The following is a 27,462-nucleotide window of genomic DNA, read 5'->3' on the forward strand; positions in this document are numbered from 1 at the left end:
ACATTATTGCCCTTCATACCAAACAAACAAGCATGGCTGCTGCTTCTCATAGACAATGGTCCATCCCCTTTTTTGTACCTTTGCACCAACCGTCTGCCACATTCTGAATGAATTCCCTACTTACCTCCAATGCGTGGAATCCCTAGTTTAGCTTCCTTCAAGATGCAGAAACCACCTCTTACAGAAAACCTATCCTGATCTTTCCAGGCTAAAGTTAATACCCTATCCCAAGACTTTGCTTTGGTCATCTATGTATATATCATATACTTAATTTCCTGTGTGCAGTGCTGCTTTTCACTCCACCCCATGAAAGAATATAAGCTCTTTGAGGGAAGAGTCTTTTATTTTGTATCTTAGTATCTCCAATGTTCCATACATAGTAGGTGCTTAATAAATGCTTGTTGAATAAATGAACTGGGTCTAGTGGAAATGACAGTGATGATGATGATGATGATGGTGAAGATAACAGCAAAACAATTACTCTTCACATTTATATAGGGCTTTTAGAGTTTGGGAAGCACACTGTACTATCTCATTTGATCCTCACAATGTTGGGAGGCAATTGTTACTATCATCCCCATTTTAGAGATAAGAAACTTGCAATTCTGAGGGGTTGCCCAGCATGACTAGGAAGGGCCTGTGTTGGGATTCAAACTGGGCAAATGGATTTTCTGACTCCAAATCTGGAAATATGTCAACTACATCATACAGTTCAAAGAATTCTGGATTTGGACTCAAGCAGATCTAGTTTCTGATTCTTCTGTCTCATCTATGTATTAATCAGTCAGTCAGTCAACAAGCATTATATTAAATGCTTACCGTGTGTTAGGTACTGAGCCAAACACTGAAGGCATAAAGTAAGGTAAGGCACACACAGTCCCTGCCTTCAAGGAGTTCACATTCAAATGGGGAAGTCAATATGGAAAAAAATTTTATATATCTGTGTGTATGTGTGTATGTACATAAACACTGTGTTATATTTAATATATTACATGATATGTGTGTATATACATACATATATACATACACACAGAGACACACAAACACATACATAGCTATTACTGTTCAATTATTTTCAGTAGTGTCCAAATCTTAGTGATCCCATTTGGGGTTTTCTTGGCAGAGATACTGGAGCAGTTTGCCTTTTCCTTCTCCAACTCTTTGTACAGATGAGGAAACTGAGGCAAGCAAGGTTAAGTGACTTGCTCAGCGTCACACATCTAGTAAGTGACTGAGACCAGATTTAAATTCAGAGGATGAGTCTTCTTGACTCCAGGTTCAGTGCTCTATCCACTTCTCAGAGGGAAGGCATAACATGGAAGAAATTAGGTAAGGCATCCTGTGGAAGATGAGGTTTGAGCAAAGTCTTAAAGAAAGTCAGAGAAGCCATGAGGCAGCAACAAGGAGGGAAAGCTCTACTCTTCATATATCTAGTTACATATCTGTGACCTCTCCTGCTAGAATGTAAATACTTGAGGGTAAAGGGCTGGTTTTGCCTTTTCTTTGTCTCAACAGTGCCTGGCACATTCCTAAATGCTTACTGATTGGCTGACTGAGGCTGTTCTGCTTCTTGCCATCTGTGTCATAAGAATCCCATTGGATTAGACAAGCCTTCAGGTCCCTCCCAACTCTGAAGTTCTATGGCTATTTTAAAGACAATCTGTGAGAATTCAGGGAAGTTCCAGCAAAGTAGATAGTGGTGAAGTTTCTGAAATGACTCAGCAGTATTTCCCTGCTCCTTAGAACAATAATAAAAAAAGATAAAGACTATACTTCCAACTCACTGATTTCATTTAGAATCTAACGGCTTCATTTCTTAACTACATTTTGATCAAAAGTGGAAGACCCATGCTCTTGGTGTCCACTCAACAATCATTCTTTCACAAGATGAGCCATATATTTGGAAGTTTCCAGTCCATTTAGGTGCCAGACCAAACCAGAAGCCTTTGATCCTGGAATGCCAAATATATCCACAATCTGAGAGGGCATTGTTCATAACAGCAAAAAGATAACATGTAAAATATATGACCAATATCTTTCCAGCAAGTTTCTGTTTGCAAAGATCATTTTTTTTAGTTCTTTGCTGTGTTTTTCAGCAATTTTTTAAATCAGATTTTATTTCATTTCAGATCCACATCATTCTCCTTCTACATGCCCCAAATATCAAGTGAGATATTTGTAAAGTGCTTATTACCACAGTGCATGGCATATAGTAGGTATTTAATAAATGCTTATTCCATTCCCCTTTTCATCCCCAATTGGGAAAGAAAAGTAAAACCCGTTATAAATAACCATAGTCAAGCAAAATTAATTTACTCACTGGCCATGTTTTCAGTATGCTTTTGAAAATTAGAAAAGAGGCAGTATGGTACAACAGATAGCACACCATTCTCAAATCTAGGAAGACTCCGATTCATTTCCCTGACACACTGTATCCTGTGTCCCCCCGACACACTGCTGATGAGATCCTTGAGTAAAGCGCAACCGCTCAGTGCTCTGTGACTTTACATTACAGAAGAGGTGCTGATGTGCATTAGTAAAAGGAATTTTGTTACCTGGACATTCCCTATTCATAGTGTAGTTACTATCCATAGAAACTAAAGGAAAAGACCACTCTAGCCTGAGATTATAGTATAGATGATTCCGATGGATATCCCATCATTGGGATCCCATTCCCAATAAATGAGATTGGACCTACTATCTTCTGAGGTCTCTTCCAGCTCTGATCCTATGATCTCAGCAAACCTTTAACTCATTTATAACTTAGCAGATAAGTCCTAGAGAGTTGTCTGTGACACAGAGGCTTAGTGATTTCCCCCTATCACACAGCTACTAAGAATCACTCAATCAATAAACATTTAGTTAGTGCCTACTATGTGTCAGGCAGCCTGCTAAGCACTGGGGAGACAAAAAGAGGCAAAAGACAAGCCCTGTCCTCAAAGCACTTATGATGTAATAGTATCAGAGGGGAGTATAAACCCAAGTCTTTCTAACTCCAATCCCAGTGGTCCATCAACTATATAAGTATGCTCCTAGAGACTAGCTCTCCAAAAGTATAATCAAATATTTCATGTAAAAGACAGAGAGACAGAGAGAGAGTTAAAGTTCTGAGTTCTAATCATTTGGCGCCATCAATTCCTCACTTTATGACCTTGGAAAGTCATTAACAAAGGTAAGATGGATTTATGAGCAACTTCCGCAACCAGGAAAGAAATCCTCTTGGACTCAACTGACAGGGTTAGTACCCCACAATCTCTGGGATGGTACCCTCCCCACTTCCACCTCCCACTCTCAAAGACCTCAGACCTTGAACTTTTCTCTCTACTTTCTTCCTATCCAAGTTTATTCTTTGCCAGGAGAGGAAAGATTTGATAAATGAATTCCCAATAAGGTACTAAAGTCTCCTAAGTTGTACTCTTCCCAGGGGTATAAGAATTTTAACAAGGAAGAAGGCCTGAGACCAAGAGAAGGAAGCTCTGAGACGAACAAAAACAACAGGGTTTGGGGTTTTGTTTCATTTGGGGGTTTGGGGTAGGTTTATTGGGATTGCTCAAATTATTATACTACAAAGGCCACAAGTGACATCATCTATTCTGATCAAGGGTGCCAGGGCAGCCCTACCAAAAATGATCACTCAATAAGCACTTCTAAAAATGTTAATAAAGTGCCAGGCACTCTGCTAGGTATTAGGGGTACAAAGATTAAAATGAAACAGTTCCTGCCTTAAAAATACATTCTGTCAAGGGAAACAACAACTAGGCAAGAAACATGATACACCAAAGAAAAACTGGCGCTAAGATCACAACAGCAGTTAAAACTAACAAGTTCTAGGGATCTAATAGGGGTCCATCAGTTGTACATCTAGGATCATTTTTGACTCAAAAAAAAACCCCTATAAATATTGACCTGAGTTCAAATGTGACCTCATACACTTGACACTCACTAGCTGTGTGACCTTGGGCAAGTCACTTAACTCCAATTGCCTCATGCTGGGTCATCTCCAGTCATCCTGATGAATATCTGGTCACTGGATTCAGATGGCTCTGGAGGAGAAGTGAGGCTGGTGACCTGCACAGCCCTCCCTCACTCAAAACAAAGTCAAGTGCAAGTCATGTCATCATTTCTCTGATGGCATGGTCTTCTTCAGCAACGAAGGACGAACACACATCTAGGACTGGTTTTGACTCAAAAAAAAACCCCTATAACAAGAGAGGGAGGAGCCAAGATGGCGGAGTAGAAAGATACATATACGCTAGCTCCAAACCCACAGCCCATAAAATATCTGTAAAGAAGACCTCCCAACAAATTCGGGAGCAGAAGAAGCCAAAGAACAACGGAGTGGAGGACATTTCTGTTCCAGAGAGCCCTGAAAAACTGATGCAAAAGGTCCACCATGCCCCAGACCCAGAGCAGAGACCAGCCCTGCCTTGGCCTTGCGGCACCGAGAGGAGCAGATCCCAGCAGGCTTCAGGGACAGAATCTCCAGCAGCCACGCAGGTCCCTCCACCCACAGGTGCCGAAGGTCAGTGAGAGGGTCTCTTTGGCTGGTCGAGAAGGGAGTGGGGTGTCCCCATAACTCAGACCCCCTCAGGAGGCAGCAGCAGAGGCAGCAGCGGAGGCAGCAGGGGACTGGGGCTCCCAAAGCAGGTGGGAGCTTGGATCCATTGTTGAAGGTCTCCACATAAACCCCCTGAGGGAACTGAGCCCAGGTGGCAGCCCTGCCCCACCCCCGCAGCACCTGAACTTAATCTCACACTGAATAGCAGCCCCACCCCCACCGCAAGCCCTGAGGTTGGGAAGCAGCATTTGAATCTCAGCCCCCAAGCCCTGGCTGGGCAGATCTGGAGGAGGTGGGGGTGGAGAGGATACTCAGAAGTCAAGTCACTGGCTGGGAAAATGCCCAGAAAAGGGAAAAAAAATAAGACCATAGAAGGCTACTTTCTTGGTGAACATATATCTCCTCCCTTCCTTTCCGATGAGGAAGAATAATGGTTACCATCAGGGAAAGACACAGAAGTCAAGGCTTATGTATCCCACACATCCAAAATAAATACTCCATGGGCTCAGGCCATGGAAGAGCTCAAAGGGGATTTTGAAAATCAAGTTAGAGAGGTGGAAGAAAAACTGGGAAGAGAAATGAGAGAGATGCAAGAAAAGCATAAAAAGCAGGTCAACACCTTGCTAAAGGAGACCCAAAAAAATGCTGAAGAAAATAACACCTTGAAAAATTGGCTAACTCAATTGGCAAAAGAGGTTCAAAAAGCCAATGAGGAGAAGAATGCTTTCAAAAGCAGAATTAGCCAAATGGAAAAGGAGGTCCAAAAGCTCACTGAAGAAAATAGTTCTTTCAAAATTAGAATGGAGCAGATGGAGGCTAATGACTTTATGAGAAACCAAGAAATCACAAAACAAAACCAAAAGAATGAAAAAATGGAAGATAATGTGAAATATCTCATTGGAAAACAACTAACCTGGAAAATAGATCCAGGAGAGACAATTTAAAAATTATGAGACTACCTGAAAGCCATGATCAGAAAAAGAGCCTAGACATCATCTTTCATGAAATTATCAAGGAAAACTGCCCTGACATTCTAGAACCAGAAGGCAAAACAAGTATTCAAGGAATCCACAGAACACCACCTGAAAGAGATCCAAAAAGAGAAACTCCTAGGAACGTTGTGGCCAAATTCCAGAGTTCCCTGGTCAAGGAGAAAATATTGCAAGCAGCTAGAAAGAAACAATTCAAGTATTGTGGAAATACAATCAGGATAACACAAGATCTAGCAGCTTCTACATTAAAGGATCAAAGGGTGTGGAATAGGATATTCCAGAAGTCAAAGGAACTAGGACTAAAACCAAGAATCACCTACCCAGCAAAACTGAGTATAATACTTCAGGGGAAAAAATGGTCTTTCAATGAAATCAAGGACTTTCAAGCATTCTTGATGAAAAGACCAGAGCTGAAAAGAAAATCTGACTTTCAAACACAAGAATGAAGAGAAGCATGAAAAGGTAAACAGCAAAGAGAAGTCATAAGGGACTTCACTAAAGTTGAACTGTTTACATTCCTACATGGAAAGACAATATTTGTAACTCTTGAAACTTTTCAGTACCTGGGTAGTTGGTGGGATTACATACACACGCACACGCACACGCACATACAGAGACAGAGAACACAGAGTGAATGGAATAGGATGGGATCATATCTTAAAAAAATGAAATTAATCGGTGAGAGAAATATATTGGGAGGAGAAAGGGAGAAATGGAATGAGGCAAATTATCTCTCATAAAAGAGGCAGGAAAAAGACTTTTTAGTGGAGGGAAAAAGAGGGGAGGTGAGAGAAAAACATGAAGTTTGTTCTCATCACACTTGACTCCAGAAAGGAATAAAATACACACTCATTTTGGTATGAAAACCTGTCTTACAATACAGGAAAGTGGGGGAGAAGGGGATAAGTAGGGTGGGGGGGATGATGGAAGGGAGCGCAATGGGAGGAGGGAGCAATCTGAAGTCAACACTCTTGGGGAGGGACAGGATCAAAAGAGAGAATAGAAGCAATGGGGGGCAGGATAGGATGGAGGGAAATATAGTTAGTCTTACACAACATGACTACTATGGAAGTCATTTGCAAAACTACACAGATATGGCCCATATTGAATTTCTTGCCTTCCCAAAGAGAATGGGTGGGGAGGGAGGGATGAAGAGAAGCTGGAACTCAAAGTTGTAGGAACAACTGTCGAATACTGTTCCTGTTACTAGGAAATAAGAAATACAGATAATGGGGTATAGAAAGTTATCTGGCCCTACAGGACAAAAGAGAAGATGGGGACAAGGGAAGGGAGGGATGATAGAAGAGAGGGCAGATTGGTGATAGGGGCAATCAGAATGCTCGGTGTTTTGGGGTGGAGGGAGGGGACAAATGGGAAGAAAATTTGGAACCCAAAATTTTGTGAAAATGAATGTTAAATGTTAAATAAATAAATTAAAATAAAAAACAAAACAAAACCCTATAAATATTGAAATTATGACAAAACTATAAATACGTATCTTTATGTATATAATAGAGAAGAGGGTGGAATTGATCAGGACACCCATGATCAACTGACTTTCACCTACCAGCACACCAATGGATGAGATGGCCTGCTAGAGATAAAGAGATGTTGACGTGGCTACAATTTATATTCCCTTCAGGGAGTGCAAAGAAGTATTTCAAGATGTAATTAGATAGGCAGGCTGTCATTGGCTGGCAAAAGATCAGCCGTAACCCTGGAGGCCTTTAAAAAGCTAATTCACCAACTATAAAGCCAATGAAAAAAGGAGAGCTTTGTGGAGGGTGACCCTAGGCAACGAAGAAGAATTGTTATTCAGGCATTTTTCAGTTGTGTCAGATACTTTGTGACCCCATTGGGGGTTTTCTTGTCAGAGATACAAGAGTAGTTTGTCATTTCCTTTTCCAACTCATTTTTAACAGATAAGGAAACTGAGGCAAATAGGTAAAAAGGACTTGTGCAGGAACACACAGCTAGTAAGTGTCTGAGGCCAGATTCGAACTCAGGAAGAACAGTCTTCATGATATCAGGACTGTCACTCTATCCACTATACCACCTAGCCACCCCAGTCAAGAAGAGAGTGACACATAAAGGAAGAACCTTACCCTTGAGAGAGGCTTTTCCCTTGTGCCACTATCATGGGGCAGTAAAAATGGGGAAGAAGATTTTCTTTCTTCCTTTCACACCATCCTAAGAGTTCTGGTGCTTTGTAGCAGAGCTATTCACGCAGCAGAAGACATCAAAGCCATCAGGGAACAGGCCCAAGGGGGTAGGAAGGGAGCAGGTCAAGACTCATGGCAGTAGAGGTAGCTCCACGGATAGTGACCACTGGCAGCACAAAAGAAAGCCAGCTTTGGATTCAAGACAGAATTAGGCCCAGCAGTTGGGAATCAAATTTAGGAGAGGAGGTTCTAGAAATTCAGAAGAGTAAGCTGCCCAGCAATGACACTGTACCCAGACAGAAGGGACATAAAAGCATCATGAGAAGAAAAAAACCACTGAGGCCTTGTAGCACACATGTATTTTCCTGACTACATGTATTTCATACCCACAGTGTCCTTAATATGCCCATTCACTCTTACCACTGACCTTGTTTGTACTTGTGGGAGAGCGTACCCCTGCTATAGAGCCAAGTGGTTTCCTATTACTTTGTTTTGGGCTAGTCACATTTATGAACTCACTATTAAAGGAGAGTGGAGGCAACTAGATGGCTCAGTGGTTAAAGTGCTGGGCTTGGAGTCAGGAAGACTTGAGTTCAAATCCAGTCTGAAAAACTAGCCAGCTGTGTGACCCTGGGCAAAGTCTCTTAACCTCTATTTGCTTAAGGAAGAAAATGGCAAACCACTCCTGTATCTTTGCCAAAAAAAAAAAAAAACAAAACCCATGGATAGTATTGGCATGCTATGGTCCACTGAGTTACAAAGAATCAGATATGACTGAAGTGAACAACAAATTAAAGGTAGAAGTTTGTGACCTACTGTTTTAGAGGTACAAACTCATGCATTCACTACCTTTGAACTTGTATTCCTCTCCCCATTTCCCATAGAGCCAACTTGCAACCTGCAAGTGCCAGGTGTGGTGGAAGGGACCCTAGAGAGGGCATTCCACTTCATTTACATTATCACAGGGTGATGGGTATACATACTGCCTATCAAGTTGGGGACTGAGATATTACACAACCGTAACCGTTAACTGCACTAAGATGTCTGTCATAACATCATAGAAAAGATGAGCAATGAAAGGACATTCCATAAAATTGAAGATTCTGGAGGGTAGGGACAATTTAGTTTTTGCCTCTATCCCCAGGGCTTTGCACCGAAGAGGTGCTTGACAAATGTGTGAGGGCTGAAGGAATGAATGAAGCAAATATATTAGCTACAGGCTCTGCCATTTAAGGAACACAGAGAAAATGAACTAGGTGGAAGCTTAGCTCAAAGAACTAATGCTACATTTCCAAAAGCTCTGCTGAGCAATCTGGTTGACACGAAAGAAAAAAAATTAAACTGCTAAAGATTCTATATACTTCTACATCAGATATTTTAAATACACTTCAATTTGCAATCAATTTACCGTCTTTTAAGGGCCTAAAGGAGACTAACAGAGTGGCACTGTATGGTGGAGCAAACACTGAGTCAAAGGACAGGTGGTTCAAATACAAGCTCTGCTATTTATACTCAAAGGTCTTTGGTGAAAGCATTCTTCTCTTGGTGCCTCACTTTCACCAGCTGTAGAATAAGTTTAGACTGGATGACCTAGAAGGTCTCCTTTCAACTCTCACCTATACAATCTTATAACAGGAGAGTGACACATGAGTAGATGTCAGGTTCTTGATCCCTGACCTATTATAGAGTAATGTGGTACAGTAGAAAGTGTCCAAAGTGGAGGACCTGGGTTTGAATCCTGACTTTTCCCCTTACCACTCATGAGACCACAGGGAAGTTGTTTCATTTCTCTGACCTTCAGCTGCTTAAACTGTAAAATGAGGCAGCCAGACTCAGAGAATCTTTCCACCTCTTCATCTACAAGCCTTTGATCTCAAGATTTAAAAACATGTTTTGAGCTTCTAGTACTGGCTGCCAAGAAAGGTAACAATGAGAGTTTGTTTTTTCCAGGAATAGCACAGAATGCCTGAGAGCTGGCCTTGGAGTCAAGAAGAACTAGCCTCAGACACATAAGGACTGTGTTACCTTGGGCAAGTCAGTGTCCTGAACAACTATCAAAGGCTAGACATTAGAATAGGACTGCTGATTTGCATAAGTAGAGGGACTTTCCACACCAGTTCTCTATATAGATGAAATTACAAATCTGGACCACTCTTCCTCCTACTAACCTTCCTCCCTCCAAGATTTTTTAAAATAGCCCTCCTCGATGAATTTCAGAAAAACCTAGACTTACATGAACTGATGCTGAGTGAAATGGGCAGAACTGGGAGAACCTGTACATATTTAACAGCAACATTGTGTGACCAATTTTGATAGACTTAGCTTTTCTCAACACTACAACAGTTCCAAAAGATTTGTGATGTTAAATGCTATCCACACCCACAGAAAGAACTATGGGATCTGAATGTAGATCGAAGCATACTAATTTTTTTCTCTCTCTTTTTTTTCCTTCTCATCATTTTTCTCTTTTGTTCTGATTCTTCTTTTACAACATGACTAATGTGGAAATATGTTTAATATGATTGCACATGTATAGCCTACCTTGGATTGCATGCTGTCTTGGGGAAGGGGGAGGGGAGGGAGAAAAAAATTTTGGATCTCGCAATCTTATAAAAGTGAACGTTGAAAACTATCTTTACATGGAACTGGAAAAAATAAAATACTATCAAGTATGGGGGGAGGGGATAGCCTTTAATTATGTCTAACATTTTCTTTCAGGACCTTCTTTTCTCTCTAAGAAATACCCATTGAAGACACTATGCTAAAAACCAGACTGATAAGGGTGTTAAGGACCAGCAGCATCATGTCTCTTGCACTGAACCTGATCACCCTCATTAGGGGAGACTTAGTGTTTTCCACCATGGTGATAATGACATAACAATGCTATCTATTGTCTGGTAACAATACAGTTTTTTAAAGAGGAGAGAGGGGAGTTAGCAAGATGTAGTGAGTGACTAGAGACGCAGCCTAGGAGCCTGGAAGACCTGCATTCAAGTCCCTCCTTTGACATATACTGACTGTGTGGCCTTCAGCAAGTCATTTAACCTGTATGTGCCTCAGCCAACTCTACAGACCAATGGTCCTCAAAGTATGGTCTGGAAACCCCTAGAGATCTCGAAGATCCTTTCAGGTGCTCTACAAGGACAAAACTACTTTCATAAAAATACTAAGATGTTTTCATTTTTAATACATTAAATATCAGTAGATAAAATCCACAAATACAAACACTCTATTTGGGAAGTGAGGGGTAGGTAGAGGGCTTCCAACCATTTATGAAAGTATAAAAGGGTCCTGAGAACAAAAAGTTTGAGAACCATTATCTAAGACTATAAGATGCAGTGGAAGTGCTGATCTGAATTGAGATTCCTCACTGGGAATCCCCTATGAAATAACAAGTCCAATCTAAAAAGAAAAAAAAAAGGCAACTATTGTCAAGGTTACAATATTTTAGTCAACACATTACCTGGGTAAGCCTTCTACAAGACATATGAGTGTGTGTGTGCATGTATGTATATATGTGTATATATGCATGTGTATATGTATATATACATATTCATATATACACATATATAGTTTAAAGTACATTAAATTTAGGAAATTTTACTTAAATTGGATTTATAGCTTGATTATCCATTAGCTGCACCAAAACTACTTTGAAATTCATCACAGCATTTTTTTGTAGTCCATTCTGCCATCTGATTGGCCGATCTAGCTCAAAACAGCCAATGATTAAAAAATAGAAACAACAAAAAGTTGAGCGGAATCAATTGGGCTCCTTGCTTACCCAGGGGAGAGGAATTATCCCAGTGAAAAAATTCTTCTTTCAGGGGATCTACAGAGTCTGTATAGTTGCCCAAAGCATCACCTCTCAGTCTCTGAACAGACTAATACAATTTCCATTACCCATGATGTCTTTTAAAAACTGTGCATGTATGTAAATCATACAATCCAGTTTTACCATTCTGATTTCTAATATACTTCATTAATAGCATATGTTTTATTAAAAAGGGAGGGAGGCAGATCATGATAATCTACTGGCAATAAAGCTAAACCAGAAATTTTTTTTTTAAAGCAAAAGAGTCAGAATTCACAATGAGAATTCTTTTCTGTGGCAGCCACTAAATGTGGTCAACTTTATCCTCTAATTAAATCTCAGCGTTTTTGTTGTATGTGTGCGTGTGTGTGTTTAAGAATTAAAGTCTATAAATAGAGCTGTCCCACTTAGTATTTTTCCATCTTTCTTCCTATCTTTAAGCCTGCTTTCACAAGCTACTGCACAGAAAGCTTTCCCAACTTAATCAAAACCTCTCTCATGACCCAAGAACATTCAGTAAATAATGATTAAGCTTGAGAGGTGGCTTTTGCATGAGTCTTGACTTAATAAAATGGCATAAGTTGATTTGCTTGAATGCCTATTCACTGGGGGACCCAGGCTTGCTGAACAGTTTCCCAATCGTCGCTTCTGTTACTGAGTATCAAGGTAAATGTCTGAAGGAAATACAGCTGTCGGCAAAGCTCTCAGTGGGAAGAGATTTTAGGATTTGTTTAAACATGCAGTCTTCAATCTACACATGCAGGCTTTCACCAAAAAGACCATTCTGACATTGGATGCCTTTGATTTTTTTTCCCAAGCTGAGAAAAGTCATTAACCAGATGCAAAAAATTTGTATATCCATGTAAATATTTTAGCATTCCACAGTCAAAACCAGAGACAAAAGTCCACATTTTGAAAAGGGCAAATTTTGGTGACATTACAATAAAGTACCCTCATTACCACAGTCAAGGGCCACTTTTGCCCACGCAAAAAATACCTCAGCTCCTCTCTGAAATCCTCAGACTGTGTGTCCCCCCGCCACTTTCTCAGAAAGTTACAATTTTCTTTTATCAACTTAACACCAGCATTGTATATGAAACAATACTATGGAGGTATTGGAAAGATCCTATTTGTTTCTGTTTTTCCACGTTTCAAGTTGCTACCTTTGTCATATCCAGCTGTCAGAGGTTACAGCTGTATCTGTGTCAAGATCCAGTCACAAAGTGACAGTTCTGGTATTTTTAACTCTCACCATCCACTTCCCCCCACCCCTACCCCACCCCCACTTTGAACATACTATTCCTGCAAAAGTACTCTCAGTTATTATTTCTAAAATAAATTACAGACACTTACAGACAAAAGCTTTCAAAGGAGTAAGGCATGAACATCTGAACTCTCAGGGCCTCCATCTTCCTTCCTTAAAGGTGTTCTGCGAGCCCTTGGCGAATAGTGAAAGTCAAACTAACTTCTGGCAGGGGATGTGTCTGTCACTAGGGGTGGCTCTTGCCAAGGCCCTGGCAACGCCAATCCAGGCCCAGCTCTGCGCCTGAACAGTGCCCTGGTGTCTGTCTGCATTAGCAGACCTGTTTAATCCAGCACCTACTATACCTGAAGGGGGAAGAAAAAGCCCCAGGCTGCACCAAGAGCCTGCAGCCCCAAAATGCAAGGGCAGAAATCCAAGTTCACACGGCCAGACGGTATTCTGGTCACTTTCACTCTGCAGCTGCTACAATGTAGCTCTTGGGGTGGGGGATGTGGGGGAGGGTGTGCTACAGAACTTCAAAGCTAATTTCACATCCCGCTGAATTTTAGCACTGCAGTGGAATGGCTGGGGGGGAGGGAGGGGCAAAGGGGGGCGGGGACAATGTTTCTTCATTTCAGGAGATTTAAAGGTGATCACAGATTTAGATCTGGAAGGTCCTTCAGAGGACATATAGTCCAAACCCCTTGTTTCACACATGGGGAAACTGAGTCTCAAAGAGGCTCATTAACTCACCTAAGGTCATGTTAATAATAAGCAGCAGAGCAGGAATTCCAACTCTATCTCCTGACTCCAAATCTCTCCTCTTTCTACCGTACCTCAATGCAATCCAGGAGTCTGTCAAACTTCATTGATTTTTTAATTACTATTATTCTTAGTGTTCTTGTTTTCTCACCATTAGGGCAGAGAAACATTAGCGCCCCATTTCTGATCATATGCACTGTTCAAAGTCTTAATGTCTGGACCCCAAAAACAAAACCTGACAGGGCTGCTAGCTGTCCACTGCAGTTTCTAAGAGGCAAGGTTCACACACTTAAGATGTCTTATAGAATTGATTATCGTGTATACTTTATAGAAAGACTACCAAAAGACAGAGTGTTGGATCTGGAGATGAGAAGACTCTAGGTTCAAATCCCAGCTTGGATACTTACTACCTACATAACCATGGGCAAGTCATTTACCCTTCGAGCCTCTGTTTCCACATCTATAAAATGCGGATCTACCCCACAGGATTGTTGTGAGAATCTAATTAGATAATGCATGCAAAGCATTCTGCAAACCTCAAAGTACTATATAAAAGATAGCCTTTTTTGATTTCACTGATATAAGATGTCCTTTGGCAAGAAAACTCTCAAAGCAAAGAAAGGACAGAACATTCAAAGTTAAGTGACTCACCCAAAGTCAAATAGCATGTGTCAGGGTCAAGACTTAAACTGAGGTATTAGCCCTCCACCTACCCTTCCTTGAGGGTTAATATTAATAGTACATATGTAAATGTACTAAATTTGCATCCTAACAAGCTCTAAATGTACAAATGTAAAAACAAACAAAAATTTTAAACAACTACCAAGCATGTCCATAAAAGAGGAATTTGCTTTAACACAGTAAACACAACTTCAATCTTGGCAAATAACACCCTACAGTTCACATAATGTCAAGTAAGTGCAAAAGGAATTGTTTAAAACATTGAAGAAAAGTTGCCTTGCTTGGCAAGGGGTCTAAAAGTGAGGGTGAAAACCACAAAAAGTGGTAACTATCAGATCTGGAGTCAGAGGACCTGGGTTGGAACTTGGAATCTGTCATTTACTGCCTGAGTGACCTCGGTCAAATCATAATCTCTCCAGGCCTCAGTTTCCTCATCTGTAAAAGAAAAGGATTGGAGTAGATGACCTTTAAAACTCTCTTCCCCCTCTAAAGCTGTGTGTCCATGATTCCCCCAAATGCTATATCCTATGACCTAAGACTTAATCTTATGAGGCAAAAGCCCTGAATTACAATCTCAAAGAATTTCAACAACAGAATATTTCTAAGAAAAGAACTTCTACCATCCCCTCCATGAAGGCTCTGAATCTATTTCAACAAGCATTTAAAATAATGTTGCATTTGGCAAAATGATTTCCTTCCTCTTCATTCTAAATCAACAAGTGGAAAACAAGAGGGATCGGGACAGAGCACCACAAAAGAGGAGGGGGAAGGAAGAGAGGAAAAAAAACAAAGAAGAGAAATTATAGGAAGGTAAACCAAAGGCCCCCACCTTAAAGTGGCCAGTGGAGAATCACATCAAGAGGCAGAATATTCTCTTTTTCCTCTATTTTCTTTATAATATATATTTTTCCCCCACACATGTCATTTTCCCCTAAGAGACACAAAAGAAGGCACTAAGTCACTTTATCCCAGCTGTTTAACACAGTGGAACAAGTACTGGCTTAGGAGTCAGAGGACCTGGATTCAAATCCTGCTGTTTACCACCCATGTGACTTCGGGCAAATCTCTGGATTTCCCTGGTCTTCAATTTCTTTCTCGACTATAAAATGAGGTTGTTGAATTTGATGGCTGTGGAGGTCCTTTCTCTAGGTAAAAGATCCTGTTATCCTTAATAAAAACTTGTTAAGTTGAATTGGCAAAGTGTCACACCAAGAGATAGCCACTAGAAAAGGATGAGGGTAGATAGGTACGGGGGGAGGAGGCTGATTAATATTTTACTTCCTCCCCCTAAACCAGGGCACTATATCCATGACACAGCTTTTTACTATGTTATTGAACTATATTCTTCTCATGTGTAAGCCCAGACACTTTTTTTTTTTTTTTTGGAAACTAGATTAACTAACGGGTCCCTAAGGTAGGACTGAGGGCACCGAAGCAGTAATTTATGACATGCTTACACAAGGGGAAAATCCAGCCCCTCTCTGGGCCCTCATTGGGTGGCCCTGGATCAATGGGAGAGCAATTCTAGTCATTCCATCATGGAACATGATCTTGTGCCAAGCTCTTCTCAGGCATGTTTAGGCAATGACATTGCCTGAATTCTCCATCTTGTGACCTTTAGTCTTGGACAGTTTACCCCCAAATAGATATACACCCATCAGCATTTTTCTTTTTTTTCTTTTCTTTTCTTTTTTTTTTTTTTTTGGCATGTAGGAAAACACAACTGCTTTTAAGGATATCTCAGTAAGCACTTTGCTATAATGATTTTGAATTTTCTAACTTTGGGCTGGGTGGAGCTTCCCAGTCTGGGTTCTTGTTGACAGAGAAAGTAAGCAGATCACCAAGGCTTCCCTTTGCCAGTTCGTCTGACAAAGGTCATGCAAGTCGGCGAGATTCACCGGAATGTCTCCAGATGCCAGGATCAAACACACTTTGAATACACCTTTTGCACACATCTGTCCTAAGTAGTTCTTCATTCATAAAAGAACACAGGATTCAGAGTTCAAGGACCTAGATTCACATGCCAACTCTGTTACTACCTGTATGCCTTTGGGCAAATCATTTCAGCCACTGTGGGCTTCAGTTTTCTCACCTATAAGGCGAGGGAGAAGTCTATGATCTTACCCTGTATTTTTCATTTGAAAAAAAAGGGAGGAGATAACCGTGTGTATAGTATTGACCTTGAAAGGCATCCTGGCACAGGGAGCGGAGAGCTGACCTTGAAATCCAAAAAATCAGGGTTAGAGTCTCACCTCTGACATAAAATAACCATGTTACTCTAGACAAGTAAGTTAGCCTCTCAGTGCTCAAGGTAAGGTTTCTTTTGTTTGTTTTTAATTTTTTGGAAGCAACTGTGGTTAGGTGACTTGTCCAGAATCACACAGCTAGCAAACGTCTGAGGCTGCATTTGAACTGGGATCTCCCTGACTCCATGGCTGGTGCTCTATCCACTGCACCACCTCACTGCCCCTTTAATAATAAGCTGCAGAGAAGGTGCTGACCACCTCCTTTGATAATTTCATCAGCTGAGAGTTTTCACAGTCACTGATATCAAAGGCTAAGTCTCCAACCCCCAATCCATCGTCCATTGCCGAAGAAGACCATGCCATCAGAGAAACGATGACATGACTTGCACTTGACTTTGTTTTGAGTGAGGGAGGGCTGGGCAGGTCACCAGCCTCACTTCTCCTCCAGAGCCATCTGAATCCAGTGACCAGATAGTCATCAGGATGACTGGAGATGAACCACAATGAGGCAATTAGGGTTAAGTGACTTGCCCAAGGTTACACAGCTAGTGAGTGTCAAGTGTATGAGGTCACATTTGAACTCAGGTCCTCCTGACTCCTGCACTGGTGCTCTATCCACTGCACCACCTAGCTGCCCCTCTCAAAAGTGTAGTTCAGAGCTGTTTGTAAAATCCTAGCCAAGGGTCACCTATTGCTAATAGTGGTAGCACTTCTTACTCCAACCATATAGAGACAGGATAGCTTAATGAAAAGGAGGGTAGGACCAAGGGTCAGGGAAACAGGTTCAAATGCTACCTCTGCCACCAGTCAGCAGCAAATCAGCTAGGTTAATCAATGAGGCTTCTAAGTCACTTTCTAAGAACCTACACTGAACTTTTAAAACTATTCCATCCTCCAAGTCATAGACAAGTCTCTACCTGAGCAAAATGGGATTCTGATTCTTGTTAAGAGGAAATAATCAATAGTTTTCTTAACTACATTCAGAAAGAGAAAGAAATCTTTACTTTTTTTTTAATCCAACCTATAACTCAACTGAGGAGGAAAACATATCACTGTCATAAAGAGGTAGCCAGTGGCTCAGAGGATAGGCCTGGAGTCAGGAAGATTTAAGCTCAAATGTAGCTTCAGATACTTTCTAGCTGTGTGACCCTGGGCAAGTCACAAAGTCTGATGGCTGGACAAAATGGATCCACTGGAGGATTAAATAGCAAACCACTATATCTTTCCCATGAAAACCCCAAATGGGGTGAACAAAGGATCGCAAATGAATGAATAACAACAAACCTATTTCAAAATCCTTTATTTTAAAAAAAAAGTACTTTGAAATAACTTAAATAGTATTTTGATAGCTCTCTAATATCATTAATATGGGTTCTCTTCCCAGTGGTACAGAAGCCATCCACATCTTAGGAGCATAGGAACATAGATTTAAAGGTAAAAAGACGTGAGAGGTTGTTAAGACCAGCACGTCATCTTCACAACTCACGGGGCTCATCTCCATGTCTTCCTCAACAAAGACTCAATTCCAAGACCTCTTGCCATTACACAGATACCAAGGAAGGCTGTAGACTATCCATTTCCCATTTCTTGGCTCTTGTTCCATGACCAGCCCACCTTTTTCTTGGCGCACACACCATTGGATGACATCCTTTATGTCTCTCTCACACCATTCTTAATTGGTAATCCATCTTAGCCTCTCCATTGTGCTCTGAATGACTTTAAACTTTAATATTACAAACATAATCAGGAAAAAATGCAATATTTTCCTTTATTCTCTTGATTTTCACATATAGCCCCCATCTCAGTAGCCTTGGACATAATACAAAATGAGCAACACTAATTCTGGGGGAATTACACTTGAATATGTATTGAGCCAATGGCTGTATGTTCTATTTTTTAAAAATGTGTTCTTCTGGCATACCTCTTATTCAATGGGTTTTCCCTCCTTTTTGTATTGTCAGTCTATCAGATCATTAATTTCTAGGGTAGAGCCACCACATTTCTGTGGATTGTCAGAGGGTGCATTCCACACAGTCCTAGAAATCTTATTAATAAAATCTCATGTGATATCAAGTCAACAAGCATTTATTAAGGACTTATGATGTGCCCAGCACTGTGCTAAACAGTACACGTACACACACACACACACACACACACACACACACACACACACACATATCAAAAACAAAAGTAATCAATAGATAGAATCATACCAGTTGGAGAAATCTGAGAGGGAAATCTGAACCATTCTACCTGTTCTCCTCCCATGGTTGCTCTTACCAAATTAGCCCTCAAACCTACTGAATTTTGACGGTGGTATGCACATGGTATCCCATAGCCCAAATCCAAATTCCTGCTCAGTCACTTAAGTTACCGGTGTGATAAAGGACACATTTTTTCACTTTCTCTGGGCCTTAACTTCCTCATCTGTAAAATGAGGGGGTTTGGACTAAGGAATGCTCAAAAGCACCTTCCAATCTTCTATGTCCCATGGCTCCAGAGGAACTTGGACACAAAACAACAGCTCTGCAACGTACAACATCTTTGACATTGGGCGTGATAGTTAACCATCTGGGCTTCAATCCCCTTATCTGTCCTTGAACCTTCCAGACACCTTCCAGCTCAAAATCAATGATCCTATGATAAAATACTGAGATTAGCATCAAAATATACAGATTTATATACAATGCACACACATATACATGCATGCACATACACATTTCCTCCTGGAACAAATGGATTGTCAAATCCAGAAATTCTCTCCATAAAACATCTTGCAAATTCAGGATGAAGAGAAAAGTTGAAAGCAATGAAATAAGAAGACGGGTACTAAATGAACTCAATTATTCAGATAGCCAAAGAAACCGATTTTGGCCATTATCTCTCAACATTGTTTATTTTCCACTTCAAAAGAGACCTTCCCCATGGCGTTCATGGCACACTGGACTTTTTATCAGGAAAGAGTGATATAATATTTGCAATAAGTAGACCACAATCTATGAGGACAGCCAAATAGGTGAAACAACATGGAGGGAGAGTGAAACAGCCATGAGATAATGCCAGCCAGATAAGCAATTCAAATGAGAAGTTTTGCAAAATGCAATTTACCTTTTTATCTAGGTAAACAACTAGAAAAAAGATAAGGCTGTCACCATGAGCATAGACTGGGCCCACATAGGATTTTGCAGACTTTGTGATTAAAGGATTGGGGGTGTTTTATGATGTCTGTGCTTTTTAAAATTAGCACTCAACACCTATTCATTATTTTATCTGGAATTCACTTGCAATGGAGTAATTTAAAAAGCCAAAGGGAACACAATAAACAATAACTCAGCATATTTCAGTTTATTAAAACCCGGGCAGCTTAGGAGTATGAAAGTCATCCAAATGTAGTACACATCCTGGACATATCAACCACGCTGTTCTTGATATCTATACCAGATTTCAAGACTTTTTAAAAGTTAGTTTACTCCCCCAGAGTTAGTCTCAATACATCTGAGATTCTTAATTACAATACGATACACCTCAATCCAACAAATATTTATCAAGTGGCCACCATGTTCCAAGGACAGCTAAGTGGCACAGTGGATAGAATTCAGGATGTGGAGTCATGAAAACCTGAGTTCAAATCTGACCTCAGACATTAGCTGTGTGACCCTGGCCAAGTCACTTAACTCTGTTTCCCTCAGTTTCTTCCTCTATAAAATAAGCTAGAGAAGGAAATGGCAAGTCACTCTAACATCTTTGCCAAGAAACTTCCAAATGAGGTCATAAAGAGTCAGGCATGACTGAATGACAGCAACAACCATGTTCCATGCATTATGCCAGCAGTGAAGACACACACCAAAATAAATAACAGCCTCTGAACTCAGGATGTTAATTTCAATTTCACCTGCAAACCCCTCTCTCAGCAGCTGAATCCAACTTTTCTTTACTGAAAAGACTGTTGTGTGACTTGGGGCAAATTACTGAATCTCCCTCAGCCCTCAGTGTTCTCATCTGTAAAAATGGGGCATATCACACCTACTTCCTAGGGTTGTTGTGTGAGGATCGAATGAGATAATAACTGTAGAGAGTTTAGTACAATGCCTGGCACCTAGGGAGCACTATATAAATGTTAGCTATCACTATTATTTTTCTATAAAACAGATAATAACACCTACTTCATGATGTTATGAGAATCAAATGTTATTATATATACAATGTTTTGCAAACCTTGAAGCATTATACAAATGCTAGTTATAATTATACTTTGATTTTGATTTTTATTCTACTGGGCCTTCTAATTGCGATCTCCCATCTTCCACTACTTTGTTCTGGACGCAGAAGATAAAGAGGTCCTAGTCTCAGTCCATGAGTGCCCTGTCCCTACCTTGCCAGAAGATTTCACTGAATCCCTCACTTAAATGATCTGCCCACATGTTGTTTTCTATGTGAGAATCAACATTCTTTGTTTCCTACAACTGAATGTGAGCTTCTTGGGGTCAATGACCTTTTAATTTTTCTCTCTGTATCTCCAAGCTTTCAAATCCTAGAAGAAGAATACCTTGTCCTCCCTCATCCCTTAGCTTCATCTTCTCCATGCTAAATATCCCCAGCTGCATTAACTGATTTATATATAACACATGATTGAAGCCCTTAACTATCTTAGCTGGGAAATGGGATAGCATTCAGAAGAGTGTGATGTTTGGCCTGAAACGTGCTGCCCAGAAGTGAACACAATAATCCAAATACTGGCTGAGTAGGGCAGAGAACAGAGAGCATCTGTCACTCCATTTTTCCTGCAGGTAATGCATCTTATAATGGAGTCTCAGATCACAACCATTTTCTTGGCTGCCATGTCATACCACGGATTTATATGGGGCTTACAATCCACTGAAAGCCCCAATTCATTTTCTGATGAATCTATCCACTCTCATCTTGTACTTGTGAGGTAGATTTTTTTAAACCCATGGGTATCACTTCACATGTATCTCAATTAAATTTCACATTATTAGATCAGGTCCAATGCTATAGACCCAACAAAGTGATCCTCATCATCTTCCATGGTGTGTTAGCTATCCCTACAAACTCTGGGTCATCCACCAGCACAATTGATACCCTTGACACCTTTACTGGGTCATTGACTAAAAAATGTGAAATGGCATAAGGACAAAGCATAATCTCCTGGGGAAATCTACTGGGGAACTCCTTCTACCTGAGAGTAAACCATCAATGGCTTTTTTTCTTTGAGACTTGGGAATTCAACCAATTACAAATCTATCCCATAGTATAATTGCCTAGAGCTGTGGTGTCAAACTCAAATAGAAAATGGTCCCTGCAGACCTCATGCTGACTTAGAAAGCCACAAATTAACATTATCTATGTTGCATTATATTTTTATTGATTTTTGTTAAACATTTCCCAATTACATGTTCTTCTGGTTCCCTGGGGGTCAGTGGACTTTAGTTTGTCACCTCTGCCCTAGACCATCTCTCCCATACTTTCCATAAGCTAGCATAAGAGACTTTGCCAAATGTTTTGCTGAGATCTAGATAAATTAAGTCTAAATCATTTCCCTGATCTACTGGCATTCAGCACAGTGCCTGGCATATAGGAGATGCTTAATATGTGCTTATTGTGTGATTCATTCATTGACTTGCTTAACTGAAATGAATTTAGCAACTTTGTTAAAAAAGGAAACAAAGGTAGCATGATCTGTGTTTAATGGAGTCATGTTGGCTCTTGTGGATCATCACCTCTTCCCCTGCATGTTCTCTAGACATCCCCTTCATAACATGTTCTAGAATTTTGCCAGGAGTCAAAGTCAAGCTCGCTGTTCCATTTCTTTCTCTTTTTCTGAGTTCTGGAAAAACTTTGGCACAAAAAAACTCTAGAGTAAATTTTCCATTTTCCATGACCTTACAAAGATCATTGATAGTGACTCATTAATCACACCCACCAGATCTTGTCCTATTGAAGGATAAAATTCACATAATCTGGGTGACTGGAATTCACCAAGATTAGCTGGGTACTTTCTTACTATCTTCTGACTTATTGTCTTGGCCTAACTCCTTCCCTTCTCATCTCCTTCCCTGTTTGGTCATCCCTTTTCTCATTTTCAATCTCCACCAATATACTAGGCCCTTCCCCATTGTCTACAAACATGCTTACCTCTTCCCTTACCTAAGAAAATCTCTGGATCCTGCCAATCCTAACCAGCTACTGTCCTCTCCCTCTCCCTACACTTCATTGCTACATTTCTAGGAAGTGTAACCCACAATTGTTGTTGCTACTTTCTCATTGGCCATTCAGTCTTCAAAACTTTGCCATGTGGTTTTCAAACACACGACTTTACTGAATTCATTTTCTTCAAGGTCACCAGGACATCTTTTAATTGCTGAATCCAATGGCCTTTTCTCATATCTTCCTTGACCTTTCTGTTACCACCAATGCTTGACTCCCTCGACCCTACTATCTTTGATTTCGTAACACTGTTAGCTCCTAGTTCTCCATGCATGTCACAGCCCTCCTTCCTAGTCCATTCTAAACGTTCCTCTTCCCTCTCTTGCCCCTCAGGTATAGGGGTTATCTATGATTTTATCTTCATCCTTTTTCTCCTTAATAATAAAAATAATAATTATGATAATAATGGTAAATAGCATTTAGGTATCACTTCAAGGTTTGTAAAGCACTTTACAAATATTTTCTCATTGTATCCTCACAACTCTGTAAGGTGGGTGGTATGACAAGCCCCATTTTTACAGCTAAGGAACCTGAAGCAAAAGGTGGTTAAGCAATTTACTTGTTCAAGGTCACACAGCTAGTAAGTATCTGAGGCCACATTTGAACTCAAGTCCTCTTCATTCCAGATTCAATACTCTATCCACTGTGGCACTCAGTTGCCTCTCTTAGGCTCAATTCCCTCCTCTAAGTAGATAATTCTGGTGTCTACATATCAAACTCCAGTCTCTCTTGAGGGGCAGGTTTTTCCATGGAAAGAACATTTTATTTGGAATCAAATGACCTGGATTCAAATGCTAGCTCCTCTACTTTTTCTGGACTGTACAGTTAGGGAAACTATGATTCAAATTCTGGTTCTGGTGCTTACCAATGGGATGATCCTGGGCAAATCACTTAACCTCTCTGTGTGCCCTAGTGTGCTCATCTATACAATGAGTAGTTGAACATGTATAACCTATATCAAACCGTTTGCCTTCTCAATGGGGACAGGAAGGGGAGGAGAGAAGAAGGAAGTAGGGAAACAGGGAAGGAAAGGAAAAAGAAGAGGAGGGGAAGGGAGAGAGAAAATTTGGAACTCAAATTTTTAAAAACAAATGTCAAAAATTGTTTTCATATGTAATTGGGGAAAATATAAAATGCTAGATTTTTTTTAAATGAGAGTTGGATTGGATGGTCTTTTAAGATCTCTTCCACCTCTATTTTATTAGCTTAATCTTCAATTCAACCCTATTTGAGTGTTAGAAAAGACTGAATTTCCTCAAGCCATAGGAGCAGGTTTCATCCTTTCTACCTGTACTTAAAGAGTGGGTTAGAGAGAGCAAGGGAAGGAATCATGTTGGGGAGACCTCAGAACTGTGCAATGCCTGGTGTTGGAGGTGTCATTAATGAGGTACAGCCCATGGGAGAAATCTACAGCCACAAAGATCAAGGCCAACACTGTAAGACAGACTCCTAACTACATGGAACAAGGACTAGACAGGAAACAGGATGACATGAGTTAGTTACAGCCATGGGGATCAAGGCTACCAAGATCAGGTAGCACAGTGGATAGGGCACTGGGACTGGAAGTCAGCAAGAGCCAGATCCAAAGTGTGACCTTGGGCAAGTCATTTAAATTCTGTTTGCCTCAGTTTCCCCAGCTATAAAATTCTCAAGGCTCTGGTGAGGATCAGATGACATGTTTGGCAAGTTCTTAGCACCTAGTATAAATGCTAGCTATGAGGACTGCTGTTTCGTTATTGTTGCTGTCACTGTTGCTGTTGTCGAATGCATACTGTGTGCCAGGTACTGTCCTGGGCACTAGGGACTCAAATATAAACAAGCAAGGTAGCTCTCCTCAAGCAGCATTACAATCTAATGGGAGAAGAAAACATGGAAAGGGAAAAGAGAAACCAGCAGGGGAGGGAGGAAAGCTGTACCCATGAAGCATCCATAATATCCTCATTGTGGATGTGCCTACCTCTCTATACCTTAATAGAAGGTCTTTTGAGAGTTGATTTGGCAAAAAAAATCTATCATCCTGTAGACAGACCAGTGATGATCCTAACTGAGCCAGGCTGACCCTCAGAAAACAAATGGAGACTCGCTCCTCATCAGACTCGCTCATAACAATCTGACAACCAAAGGACAGCCTGTCCTTTACAATTTGGTAGAGCCTGCCTTGGCTTGCATGTCATTGGCATCACTGCACATCGCTGTCACATCCAGATATGTAGTGAAATAGGAGTGGAAGACAGCTCAAACTCTCTATTCATTCTCTTTCTCCAAAGCCTCCCATCCTCCTAACTTACCAATTTCTTTGAAGGTAGCACCATTCTTTAAGTCTTCCAGGTTCATAATCTTGGCATTTTCTGGACTCCTCTCTCTTCCTGGCCCCATACAGCTAATAAGTATCTCCACAATATCTCTCACATCCAACCCCTTCTTTCTACCCACACAGCTACCACCTTAGACCAAGCCCTAACCACCTCCCACCTGCATAGTTTCAACAGCCTCCCAATTGTTCTCCAGTCTTAAGTCTCTCCCCAATCCGATCCATCCTACACACTGGTATCAAAGTCATTTTCTCTACACAAAGATCTGACCACATGATTTTCCTACTCAAGCAACTTCGTGGCTCTTATTGCCTCTGGGGGAAAAAAAAAACAAAATATCAACTCCCCAGGTTAGCTTTTAAAGCTTTTAAAGAACTGGCCTCCACCTATCTTTCCTAGATCCCTGGACACTGTCACCCCTATTCCTACCTTTTGTGATTCTACCCAACACGTTTTCTCTGCTTCTCACATCTGACACTCCATCTCCCATGTCTCTGGACCTTTGTCTTGGTCATCCCATAGCCCTAAAATTAGCTTTTTCCTTACCTCCACTACCCAGTTTCTCTCTTTTTTTTTTTTTTTTAAGAAACAGCTCAGTCATCACCTTCTCACCTGAAGCTTTTCATGATCTCTCTAACTGCTAGTTCCCTCCCTCCCAAACTACCAGGCATTTAACTACTTGATATATCTGTATCTATTCACTTAATATTTACGGCGTATATAGCCTTATATTTCATTTTGATTGATTTGTTTTTAACTACTTTAATGTACACTAAGGTTCTAAAATTCCATCATATTAAAATATAATACATTTAACATAAAATAATTCAAATGATAGTTAAAAGATGCTACGCAATTATTTACAACTGAAAAGAGAGAACTAAAAGCCACTGTCATTCCCTGGAGGCCAATTTGTTGCTGACGAATACTGAAAATAAACATACTAGAAAACTTGATTCTCCCCCTTGTATACAGAGTGGGGGGGGGGGGGGGGAAGAGGGAGAGAAAGAGAAAGAAAAAGAAAGAGAAAGAGAAAGATTTGACTGTACCTGGTATACTGTGAATAATTCAGTTTACTCCAAAGTATAACCCATAGATTCATAGATTGTTAGAGCTGGGAGGAACCTGAAAAACCTTCTGTCAGTCAATCAATAAGGATTTATTACATGCTTATTGTGTAGCAAGACAGTGTACTTGACAGTGGAAAAACCAACACAAAAATGAAACAGTCTCTGTCTACAAGGAGTAAGCAGAATTGAGACAGTACAAAATAAACACAAGATGCACAAATTTGGGGTATCCACCCCACATCTTCACATGGACTACCTGTGCCTAACTTGTGGTAGAGCATTCTGAGCTCGTGTTGGTCTGATCAGCCACAGTCGGACACAATGAAATTTCACTTTATCGTGGTGATGTCACTTTGGTCCTCTTCCAAGATGAAGGACAACAACCTCAGGTGCCACCTTCCTGGCCTCCCACTCACCACCACTTTCATGGTCTTTCTCTCCCTCAAATTATCATTCACATGTGACCTCCATCTACATGTTCTACTTATATCCTCCCAGTCAGATGTAAGATCCTTGAGGCCAAGGACTATTTTTTGGTTTTGCCTTTATATCCAGAGCACCAAACCCACTGCCTTATACACAGTAGGCACCTAATGAATGTTCCGTGGAGACAGAGGGATTTTAGAGGTCATCTCATCCCATCCTCTCATTTCACAGAAAAGACACCTCAGGCATAGAGAAGTCACACAGCCAGGAAGAACTAATGGCAAATTTTAACCCAAATCTTTTGTTCACAAACCCAGTACTCCTTCTACCATATCACACTGCCATCTCTTAGGACAAAGAAAATAAAGAATCACTCTAGGAAATCAACTGGTAGAACCAATGGAACCAACCAGAGACTGGGGATGGTGGAGTTCATAAGAGGTTCAAAATCAGTTGGAAATAAGTCATGGGTCATAATTGGTTTCCTTAGGAAAGTGAAGGTGACTTAATGTGCTTAAGCTTCTCAGGTTTGCATCACAGGGGGATAATCATACCTTTTCTCCAAACATTTTTATTTGTTTATGATGCGGCCTTTTAGATCTGGGTCACACACCCGTATGGAGTTTATCTCTCTATAAAGTATGAAGTGTTGGGCCAAATCTAATTTCTTCCATACTGCCATCCAATTTTCCCAGCAGTTTCTATCAAATAATGGGTCTTTATCCCAGGAGGTGAGATGTTTGTGTTAATCAAATACTGAGATATTACATATATTTGCTTCAGTGCACTGTGTACCTAAATCTCTTCTATTGATCAATCAATTTTTTTTTATACTTGGTACAAAAAAAAAACAAAACAAAAAACAAAGAACTCAGCACCAATGTCAAAGATGAAATAACTGGACCAGATGGTCCATGGGGTCCTGTCTTAAAGTGACAAGTTTGAGGTTCTTAAAATTACCAGTTGCCCTA

The 27,462-nt window shown here is 40.6% G+C and overlaps 1 protein-coding gene across 8 annotated transcripts in view; it reads right to left on the reverse strand.

The window, feature by feature from the left end:
- The window catches only part of MITF (melanocyte inducing transcription factor), a 258,675-nt gene that overhangs the window by 110,075 nt on the left and 121,138 nt on the right, over positions 1-27,462 (reverse strand). Inside the window, exon 1 of one of the 8 annotated variants that reach the window (XM_072598699.1) lies at positions 12,880-13,261. The exons of 6 other annotated variants lie outside the window; for them this stretch is intronic. In XM_072598699.1, coding sequence (XP_072454800.1) covers positions 12,880-12,935 — 56 coding nt within the window. In that variant the 5' untranslated portion in view covers positions 12,936-13,261. Of the gene's footprint in view, positions 1-12,879; positions 13,262-27,462 lie in introns of those variants that run through there. One more of the 8 variants, XM_072598700.1, reaches the window with a different exon arrangement.

Source organism: Notamacropus eugenii, chromosome 3, assembly GCF_028372415.1.
Source record: "Notamacropus eugenii isolate mMacEug1 chromosome 3, mMacEug1.pri_v2, whole genome shotgun sequence".
Taxonomy (NCBI): Eukaryota; Metazoa; Chordata; class Mammalia; order Diprotodontia; family Macropodidae; genus Notamacropus; species Notamacropus eugenii.